The sequence below is a fragment of the Acipenser ruthenus genome, chromosome 28, assembly GCF_902713425.1.
Source record: "Acipenser ruthenus chromosome 28, fAciRut3.2 maternal haplotype, whole genome shotgun sequence".
NCBI lineage: Eukaryota > Metazoa > Chordata > Actinopteri > Acipenseriformes > Acipenseridae > Acipenser > Acipenser ruthenus.
This window is the reverse complement of record NC_081216.1, coordinates 3,220,419-3,232,275: the sequence shown is the minus strand read 5'-3', so window position 1 is coordinate 3,232,275 and position 11,857 is coordinate 3,220,419. Positions and strand designations below refer to the sequence as shown.

General features: G+C 46.3%; 1 protein-coding gene across 3 annotated transcripts in view; it reads right to left on the bottom strand.

Annotated features, from left to right (window-relative positions):
- The window catches only part of LOC117434474 (rho GTPase-activating protein 23-like), a 66,833-nt gene extending 60,221 nt beyond the window's left edge, over positions 1–6,612 (bottom strand). For 2 of the 3 annotated variants that reach the window (XM_059002923.1, XM_059002926.1), the window contains exon 1: positions 6,359–6,611. In XM_059002923.1, the coding sequence (XP_058858906.1) occupies positions 6,359–6,598 (240 nt within the window). In that variant the 5' untranslated portion in view covers positions 6,599–6,611. Of the gene's footprint in view, positions 1–6,358 lie in introns of all 3 variants that reach the window. The other variant, XM_059002925.1, reaches the window with a different exon arrangement.
- Between the last annotated feature and the right edge of the window lie 5,245 nt (positions 6,613–11,857).

Genomic DNA, 11,857 nt, shown 5'->3' with positions numbered 1-11,857 from the left:
TGTGGCCTCTGTGATCTCTGACCTTTCTCCCTGGCTTGTGGTCTGTGTGTGAAAGTCACGCCTATAGAGATACTGATTCGCGCTGTCTAAACTTTCCATGCGCAAGCAGTCTGATTGAATTACAAGGAAAGAAAAAAATTAAAATTAAAACTGGAATGGCTAAAAATTCTGTGCAGTAGGATTCTCTTTCCATCCCTGTTGTACAGTGTGGTAGAGTACAGTACAGTATGGTAGTATGGAATGGTATAGTATATTATTATATACTATACTATGGAGTTTTATGATGTAGTATAGAAGAATATAGTATGGTAGGGTATAGTATGGTGTCCCTTATAAAAGTTTCCCACAGTAAAAGCACAGCACAGTGTAATAAAGCACAGTAAAAGCATTGTAAAGCACAGAGAGGTATGGTAAAGCATAGGGAAGCATTGTAAAGTACAGAGAAGTATGGTAAAGCATAGGGAAGCATTGTAAAGCACAGAGAGGTATGGTAAAGCATAGGGAAGCATTGTAAAGCACAGAGGTGTATGGTAAAGCATAGGGAAGCATTGTAAAGCACAGAGGTGTATGATAAAGCATAGGGAAGCATTGTAAAGCACAGAGAGTTGTGGTAAAGCATAGGGATGCATGCTGTACCAGTGTGGAGTAGTGGTTAGAGCTCTGGACTGTTGACCGGAGGGTCGTGGGTTCAATCCCAGGTGGGGGACACTGCTGCTGTACCCTTGAGCAAAGTGCTTTACCTAGGTTGCTCCAGTAAAAACCCAAGTGTATAAATGGGTAATTGTATGTAAAAAATAATGTGATAGCTTGTAACAATTGTAAGTTTCCCTGCATAAGGGCGTCTGCTAAGAAATAAATAATAAAGCACAGAGAGGCATGGTAAAGCACAGAGAGGCATGATAAAGTATATTTTTAAAAAAATGGCAAAGCAGGGTAAACTATGGTAAATGCATGGTATAACCATGAGGAAAGTTAAAAACACTGCGTTAGATTTTTACAAGGGATTGTATGGTATGATAGAGTATAGTATGATAGGGTATAGTATGATAGGGTATAGTATGATAGAGTATAGTATGGTATGGTATAGTATAGTATGGTATAGTATAGTATGCATTATATGGTACGATACGTTATGGTACGGTATGTATGATATGATATGGTGCAGTATGGTACGGTACGGTATGGTATGGTACGGTATGGTACGGTATGGTACGGTATGGTATGGTACAGTAAGGTATGGTATGCTATGGTATGCTATGGTATGGTACGGTACGGTACGGTATGGTATGGTACGGTACGGTATGGTATGGTATGGTACAGTAAGGTATGGTATGGTATGGTATGGTATGGTATGGTACGGTATGGTATGGTACGGTATGGTATGGTATGGTACAGTAAGGTATGGTATGGTATGGTATGGTACAGTAAGGTATGGTATGGTATGGTATGCTATGCTATGGTATGGTATGGTATGGTATGGTACGGTACGGTATGGTATGGTATGGTACGGTATGGTATGGTATGGTACAGTAAGGTATGGTATGGTATGCTATGGTATGGTACAGTAAGGTATGGTACGGTATGGTATGGTATGGTATGGTATAGTATGGTATGGTACGGTATGGTATGGTATGGTACAGTAAGGTATGGTACGGTATGGTATGGTATGGTACAGTAAGGTATGGTATGGTATGGTATGCTATGGTATGGTATGGTACGGTATGGTATGGTATGGTACGGTATGGTATGGTATGGTACAGTAAGGTATGGTATGGTATGGTATGGTACGGTACGGTATGGTATGGTATGGTACGGTATGGTATGGTATGGTACAGTAAGGTATGGTATGGTATGGTATGCTATGGTACGGTACGGTACGGTATGGTATGGTATGGTATGGTATAGTATGGTATGGTACGGTATGGTATGGTATGGTACAGTAAGGTATGGTATGGTATGCTATGGTATGGTATGGTACGGTATGGTATGGTATGATATGGTATGGTATGGTATGGTACAGTAAGGTATGGTACGGTATGGTATGGTACGGTATGGTATGGTACGGTATGGTATGGTATGGTACAGTAAGGTATGGTATGGTACGGTATGGTATGGTACGGTAAGGTATGGTATGGTATGGTATGGTACGGTATGGTATGGTACAGTAAGGTATGTATGGTATGGTACAGTAAGGTATGGTATGGTTTGGTACAGTAAGGTATGGTATGGTACAGTAAGGTATGGTATGGTATGGTATTGTTTGGTACAGTAAGGTATGGTATGGTACGGTATGGTATGGTACGGCATGGTATGGTACAGTAAGGTATGGTATGGTATGGTATGGTACAGTAAGGTATGGTATGGTATGGTATGGTACAGTAAGGTATGGTATGGTATGGTTTGATACAATAAGGTATGGTATGGTATGGTACAGTAAGGTATGGTATGGTATGGTACAGTAAGGTATGGTATGGTTTGGTACAGTAAAGTATGGTATGGTATGGTACAGTAAGGTATGGTATGGTATGGTATGGTATGGTACAGTAAGGTATGGTATGGTATGGTATGGTATGGTACAGTAAGGTATGGTATGGTATGGTATGGTACAGTAAGGTATGATATGGTATGGTACAGTAAGGTATGGTATGGTATGGTATGGTATGGTACAGTAAGGTATGGTATGGTATGGTATGGTATGGTACAGTATGGTATGGTATGGTATGGTACGGTAAGGTATGATATGGTATGGTATGGTACAGTAAGGTATGGTATGGTATGGTTTGGTACAGTAAAGTATGGTATGGTATGGTACAGTAAGGTATGGTATGGTATGGTATGGTATGGTACAGTAAGGTATGGTATGGTATGGTATGGTATGGTACAGTAAGGTATGGTATGGTATGGTATGGTACAGTAAGGTATGGTATGGTATGGTATGGTACAGTAAGGTATGATATGGTATGGTACAGTAAGGTATGGTATGGTATGGTATGGTACAGTAAGGTATGATATGGTATGGTACAGTAAGGTATGGTATGGTATGGTATGGTATGGTATGGTTTGGTACAGTAAAGTATGGTATGGTATGGTACAGTAAGGTATGGTATGGTATGGTATGGTATGGTACAGTAAGGTATCGTATGGTATGGTATGGTATGGTATGGTACAGTAAGGTATGGTATGGTATGGTATGGTACAGTATGGTATGGTATGGTATGGTTTGGTACAGTAAGGTATGGTATGGTATGGTATGGTATGGTACAGTATGGTATGGTATGGTATGGTTTGGTACAGTAAGGTATGGTATGGTATGGTATGGTATGGTAATGCTGATGATTTAAACCCAGCCGTTCCTCGCTCTTCCTCCCTCATGCTTTTCTGGGAAAGGTCAACAATGCGAGCCGCGAGCTGACTTCAACTGTTCAACTCTTTACTTTTTTCTTTTTTTTTACGTCCTACTTTCTTTCTCCGGACAATCTCTCCATTGTGCGCCACCTCCCCCCCTCTCCCGCTGCGCTCTGGGATTCAACACGGAGAGGCTGGGAATCTTAAATTCCTGCTCGGAGACTCAAAGCAGCAGCAATCACCAAGAAGGGCAGGGTAGGGTAATGGACAGCACAGGGCAAGGTAATGCACAGCACAGCACAGAAGAGCACAGGGGAGGGCAGGGTAATAAACAGCACATCACAGCACAGCACAGGGCAGGGTAATGCACAGCACAGCACAGGGCAGGGGAGGGCAGGGTAATACACAGCACATCACAGCACAGCACAGCACAGCACAGGGGAGGGCAGGGTGATGCACAGCACAGAACAGCACAGGGGAGGGCAGGGTAATAAACAGCACATCACAGCACAGCACAGGGCAGGGTAATGCACAGCACAGCACAGGGCAGGGGAGGGCAGGGTAATACACAGCACATCACAGCACAGCACAGCACAGGGCAGGGTAATGCACAGCACAGCACCGGGCAGGGGAGGGCAGGGTAATGCACAGCACAGCACAGAACAGCACAGGGGAGGGCAGGGTAATACACAGCACATCACAGCACAGCACAGGGCAGGGTAATGCACAGCACAGCACAGGGCAGGGGAGGGTATGGTAATGCACTGCACAGCACAGGGGAGGGTAATGCACAGCACAGCACAGCACAGGGGAGGGTAATGCACAGCACAGCACAGGGGAGGGTAATGCACAGCACAGCACAGCACAGGGGAGGGTAATGCACAGCACAGCACAGGGGAGGGTAATGCACAGCACAGGGGAGGGTAATGCACATCACAGCACAGCACAGGGGAAGGTAATGCACAGTACAGCACAGGGCAGGGTAATGCACATCACAGCACAGCACAGGGGAGGGTAATGCACATCACAGCACAGGGGAGGGTAGTGCACAGTACAGCACAGCACAGGGCAGGGTAATGCACAGCACAGCACAGGGTAGTACTAGGAGCTAAGCACAGCGAGTACTGGAACTGTTGTGTTTAACCCCCCCCAGTACGCTGCAGATGGGAACTCTCAGGCTGATAAAGGGTTGTCAGCTATCTCCCTGGATGACCCTGCCCCCCCCCTGCACAGTTCAGATAAACCCTGACTGAGGAGGCAGGCAGCTGATTAGCGACTGATCGAGGTTTCACACTCCCATTGCATTGCTCTGAGCTGGAACCATGTGAATTCAGCGTCACACACTGTACTGCACTGAAGAGCGAGATCACTGCGCACAGCTTCAGCGAGACCACTAACCCTAAAAGCCTAATGTGCTGCGCTAATATTAGAGTACACATTAAACACAGTTTATAACATAATGGGACTAGATCCCTTATTGCAGCTTAAGATTAACTGAATTGCATTTCAATTGCAGGTTAGGTTCACTCAAATTACATTGCAACTGCAGTTGAAGATCCCTCTGAATGGATTGTAACTGCAGTTTAAAATCAACACACCACGGCATGTATCACACGAGATACCCACACGGTTTAACACAGACACCTAGACCCCTGCCATAGTGTTCTTAAACCACGCACCCGAAAAGAGAGAGCTGAGGATCAGGGCGTGTCTGGATCACAGCACCACTGAGCTAGGCAGCAGGCAGCTCACAGAAGAGCGCCTGGATATTAAGCTGAACTACAGACTACAATGCACTGACACACAGGGTGCCACCAGACATACAGCTGAGCTCTCCATACTAATAGCACTGATCCCAGTATGATATTATATTATATTATATTAAAGGGCACTGACTTACATACCAAAAAAACAAGTTATAGAATTTTACAGCACAATCTACTGCAAATGTGGCTCAATCTTTAATTAAGAATTTATTTGTGAATGAATTGTGAAATAACAATGGAGCAATGCCATAATGTACACTATAGATATGATGGAGCAATACCAAATAATACATATTGTAACAAAGGTGTCAATCTAATGTAATATACATTACAATAATTGCAGAGCAATACAATCTAATATAATGTACACTATAATGATTATGGAGCAATGCAATCTAATATAATGTACACTCTAAAAATTATGGAGCAATACAATCTAATATAATATACACTATAATGATTATGGAGCAATGCAATCTAATATAATATACACTCTAAAAATTATGGAGCAATATAATATAAACTGCATTATATTTTTTTCAAATAATATTTTTTTCTTCAGATCAATACATATGTAATAGTACACCATACAACAACATTGTTAATAATAATAATAATAATAATAATAATAATAATAATAATAATAATAATAATAATAATAATAATAATAATAATAATACTTTCTAGCTGCCCTGCTTTGATATAAGTATAGGCAGCCTCTTCCCCATTGCATTCCCCATTCATCTCTGCTGCTTGTGAATTCATAATAAATAAACACAACACCAGCCCTCCATCCAGAGAGGAGAGAGACAGAGAGACAGAGAGACAGAGAGACGAAGCATCCCTAAAACTACGAGCCCTGCTGCTACAGGTAGCAGAGAAGAGAGTCACACCGATACCAGCTTTACAGAGCAAGCCAGCTCCACACACACGCACACACATGCACACACACGCACACGCACACACACACGCACACGCACACACACCCACCCACACACACGCACACACAACAACGATGGATGCAGAGCACTGTGATAGCCAACACCCTTTCCCAGTGTGAATTCACACTCACACACTCACACTGAGAGAAAGGCTAAGCTGCTCTCACACTCACATATGATGACAGAATACACAGCCCTAGCACCAAGAGACAGAATACAGCACATCTCACTGAAATTATTATTATTATTATTATTATTATTATTATTATTATTATTATTATTATTTAATAAGCTCCGTTTCCTTACCTGAGCCATTGGTTCAGTGTGGATCTCTATTGCTACTCCATAGCATGGCAGAGCACTCTGTGAAGCAGAACCAGGGAATTCCAAGGCATTCTGGAGCCTCTCTCTTACATGTGACAGCAGCTTCCCACAGGGAGAACCAGGAGGAGGAGAGTGATCCTGAACAAATGCATGGTCTCTCTCTCTCCCTCCCTCCCTCTCTCTCTCTCTCTTTCCTCTTGACAGTAGGGAATCAGAAAGCATCCACCAATGAATTCTTCCTCTCTCTCTCTCAGTTCCCTCCCTCCCTCTCTCACTCTCTCTCGTTTTCCTTTTGACTGCAAGGATCAGAAAGCACACACCAGTTCTTTCCCCACCCCTCCCTTTTCTCTTGACTGTGGAAATAAGAAAGCAGACAGACAGGGAACGCTCTCTCTCCTTCTCTCTCTCTCTTGCTTTAGCTGGCCCCCAAGCCTCTCCCCTCCTCCCCCCACGGCCTATTGAATAGAGGGAGGGAGAGAAAGAGAGACCATGTGACCCACAGCCTTCATCATCTCCCCAGCGGTCCTGACAGCTGCTCTCTCTCTCTCTCTCTCTCTCTCTGTGTCTGTTTCACAGCTTGTGTGCAAATGCCTGTCACTGTAGTGCAGCCTTGATGTAGTGCACTGCATGACTGGTGTTTAACAGGGCTGCTGCAGTCTGCTCTTTTCCACATTGTTTGATCTTAATTCTGTGCTTTTCCACCCTCCCTATTCCTTCATCGGCACAGGTGCAGAAAGACACACCACGCTCTTTACCGGGTGCAGAAGGAAAGGCCAGTGTAAAACTGTACAACATTCTCGAGATCCGAACCCTGACCCTAACCCTGACCCTAACCCTGACCCTAATTCTGCGCCACACTTTCTTTTGTAAAGGATGTAGTCGTTTGTTTGTTTGTTTGGTTGGTTGGTTGTTTATTTTGGTTCTGTTTTTTTTAGGTAACTGGGCTGTTTGCAACTAGCACATAATTACACACACACACACGCACACGCACGCACTCTCACACACAAACACACACACAGACATACACACTCTCACACACACGCACTCTCACACACAAACACACACACAGACATACACACTCTCACACACAAACACACACACAGACATACACACTCTCACACACACGCACTCTCACACACAAACACACACACAGACATACACACTCTCACACACACGCACTCTCACACACAAACACACACACAGACATACACACTCTCACACACACACACACACACACACACATTCAGGAACAAGCAATCTCCTTTGCTTCCTGTTGGTTCTATCTCGGGAAGCTCACACCCCAGAGCAACAGGAACTGAGCAGCGAGCGAGAGGAGGGAGGAGAGGGAAGAGAGGAGAGGGGCAGAGAAGGGAGGGGAGCAGAGAGGGGAAGAGAGAGAGAGAAAGAGCAGAGAGGGGAGGAGAGAAGAAGGCAGAGAGAAGAGAGGAGAGAGAAGACCGTAGGGGAGGAGAAGGGTGAGAGGAGAGAGAGGGAGGAGAGGGAAGGGGAGAGAGAGAGAGGAGAGGAGATGAGCAGGTGAGCGCAATGGTATCATACTGGTAGAAATGCACCACAGTGATCCCCAGTGCAGTGTGGTACCATGGCAGTGTGCAGTGTGCAGTGTGGTACCATGGCAGTGTGCAGTGTGGTACCATGGCAGTGTGCAGTGTGGTACCATGGCAGTGTGCAGTGTGCTTCCATGGCAGTGTGCAATGTGCTACCATGGCAGTGTGCAGTGTGCAGTATGTTACCATGGAAGTGTGCAGTGTGCAGTATGTTACCATGGAAGTGTGCAGTGTGCAGTGTGCGACCATGGCAGTGTGCAGTGTGCTACCATGGCAGTGTGCAGTGTGCAGTGTGCTACCATGGCAGTGTGCAGTGTGCTACCATGGCAGTGTGCAGTGTGCAGTACGGTACCATGGCAGTGTGCAGTGTGCTACCATGGCATTGTGTAGTGTGCTAGCATGGCAGTGTGCAGTGTGCAGTGTGCAGTACGGTACCATGGCAGTGTGCAGTGTGCTACCATGGCAGTGTGCAGTGTGCAGTGTGCAGTACGGTACCATGGCAGTGTGCAGTCAGTACTTTCCTGAAGCTGCCCCTGCTGGTGTCTCCTCAAGGTCCTGCTTGCAGGGTTTCCTCACTCTGTCAGGGCTCTGTTAGGAGAGTCCTGTGAACTGCTAGCCAGCTTGCCTGCCTCAGCTCCCAGCCGTCAGCGAAGCTGGAGCCGAGCCCACACTAACAACCCAGAGCACCACAACAACAATAACACAGTCCCCGTAAATCAATACCGGAGAGAAAACGTGCAGAGCTGAAGGGAGCGTGAAACTGGATCCATAGCGGGGTGTCAAAGTGTTGGTATGATGAGAACAGACACACACACACACACACACACAGACATGCACACACTGAGACACACACACACTGAGACACGCACACACACTGAGACACACACACACTGAGACATGCACACACACTGAGACACGCACACACACACACACACACACACTGAGACACGTACACACTGAGACACACACACACTGAGACACACACACACTGAGACATGCACACACACACACACACACACTGAGACACACACACACTGAGACACACACACACTGAGACACGCACACACACGCACATACACACTGAGACACGCACACACTGAGACACACACACACTGACACGCACACACACTGAGCCACACACACTGAGACACGCACACACTGAGAGACACACACACACTGAGACACGCACATACACTGAGACACGCACACAGACACGCACACACACTGAGCCACACACACTGAGACACGCACACACTGAGACACACACACACACTGAGACACGCACATACACTGAGACACACACACACACACACTGAGACACGCACACACACTGAGACACGCACACAGACACGCACACACACTGAGCCACACACACTGAGACACGCACACACTGAGACACACACACACACACTGAGACACGCACATACACTGAGACACACACACACACACACTGAGACACGCACACACACTGAGACATGCACACAGACACGCACACACACTGAGCCACACACACTGAGACACGCACACACTGAGACACACACACACACACTGAGACACACACACACATTTATATTTCTATATTTGTGGGAACTTCTCATTGACTCTCACTATATTTCTATTTGCTGTTTCTAACTCGTCAGACAAAACTCCACACAGGGTGCAAGTCTACAGCAAACTAAATATTTTGACACTTTTCTTTTTTTTTTAAGTTCTTAAAAACGTGTTTTACACAGTGGGGACGTCCCCACAACGAGTTACTATCTTTTGTCTGCACATTGATAGTAATACCTGCTCCCCCTCCCCCACACACTAAAAACACTCACTGAGACACACACAGACACATAGGCAGACACACACACACTGACACACACAAGCAGACACGCATTGAGACGCACATACCGACACTCAGGTACACACTAACACTGAGACACACACTGTCACCCACACACAGTCACACTGACACGCACTGAGACACACACACACAGAGGGAGAGAGAGAGCGAGAGAAAGAGAATGGGGTGTCAGAGAGCGCACCCCAACCCTGACCTGTACTGCCATCCCCTCCCCACTTTCCTCCCTGACATTGTGTCTTGAGCAACTCTCAATACAAGCAGTGAAAATAAAGCCAAACTGCTGTTTTTTGTTGTTGTGATGCACAGTAAAGCCCACCAGGGGGCAGAGCTGAGACCACACTGAACTCGCTCAGTACAGAGCTATTTAATTATTATTATTATTATTATTATTATTATTATTATTATTATTAATTATTATTATTATTATTATTTATTTCTTAGCAGTCGTAAACAAAAATACATTTCAAGAATCACAGTACAAGTATTAATACAATTAAGAGCAAGATAAAATACAATGACTTCGGTTCAAGCAAGTACAAGTATGTGACAAAATACGATTCAGATTGCACTGTCTGCTAACTGCTGTCCAGTAACCTGACACCAGCCAGTCGCACGTGACCAAGATTTTTTTTTCCCTGAGCTTTAATTTTATCCCCTCGTTATCATCTCTTCCTATAGAACGTGTGTGTGTGTGTATCCCGTCTCGTGTTAGTGAAATACTCTGCATTCCTGCTCTGACAGTGTAATTAATACAACCCTCAGTCCCAGACTCTCCCGCGGAAACAATAGCCCCTCTGTTACCACCCAGCCTCTCATGAACAGCATACTCCTCTCTCAGTGAACTCAACAGACCTCATTCTCATAGGGAACCAGGGCACTCTCTCCCTCCCTCTCTCTGACTGTCTGTCTGTGACACTTCATCTGTCTATCCCTGGTTTCCACTGCCTCTCCCCAGGTGATAGCTGACCCAGGAAGTAATAGTGCAACAGTAAAAGGTCACATTGGATTTGTGGGATTGATTTAAATGTATGAGAACAAGCGAAGATGAACCAAGTTGAACAAACGCTTGTGGCTGTTTTTGGTTTATTATTGTGCAGCCGTCAGTCAGTAGTCTTATTAACGAGGTTTCGTCAAGAAGCATCAAGAGAAAATCGTTGTAAGCCAGCCGTCATTGTTTAACACAGCTTGTCTCTTTAGCACAGGCCTTTTGACGAGCACAGTCAGGCCCCGTTGGGTATGAGATACGAAACTGTGCTATCCGAGGTGTAGCTGAGCATCAGTGGAAACACAGCCAGATACACCTCACCCAGACTCAGCTCTACCAGGGGACAGGCAGTGGAAACACAGCCAGCTACACTTCGCCCAGACTCAGCTCTACCAGGGGACAGGCAGTGGAAACACAGCCAGCTACACCTCACCCAGACTCAGCTCTACCAGGGGACAGGCAGTGGAAACACAGCCAGCAACACCTCACCCAGACTCAGCTCTACCAGGGGACAGGCAGTGGAAACACAGCCAGCTACACCTCACCCAGACTCAGCTCTACCTGCGGACAGGCAGTGGAAACACAGCCAGCTACACCTCACCCAGACTCAGCTCTACCAGGGGACAGGCAGTGGAAACACAGCCAGCTACACCTCACCCAGACTCAGCTCTACCAGGGGACAGGCAGTGGAAACACAGCCAGCTACACCTCACCCAGACTCAGCTCTACCAGGGGACAGGCAGTGGAAACACAGCCAGCTACACCTCACCCAGACTCAGCTCTACCTGCGGACAGGCAGTGGAAACACAGCCAGCTACACCTCACCCAGACTCAGCTCTACCTGCGGACAGGCAGTGGAAACACAGCCAGCTACACCTCACCCAGACTCAGCTCTACCAGGGGACAGGCAGTGGAAACACAGCCAGCTACACCTCACCCAGACTCAGCTCTACCAGGGGACAGGCAGTGGAAACACAGCCAGCTACACCTCACCCAGACTCAGCTCTACCTGCGGACAGGCAGTGGAAACACAGCCAGCTACACCTCACCCAGACTCAGCTCTACCAGGGGACAGGCAG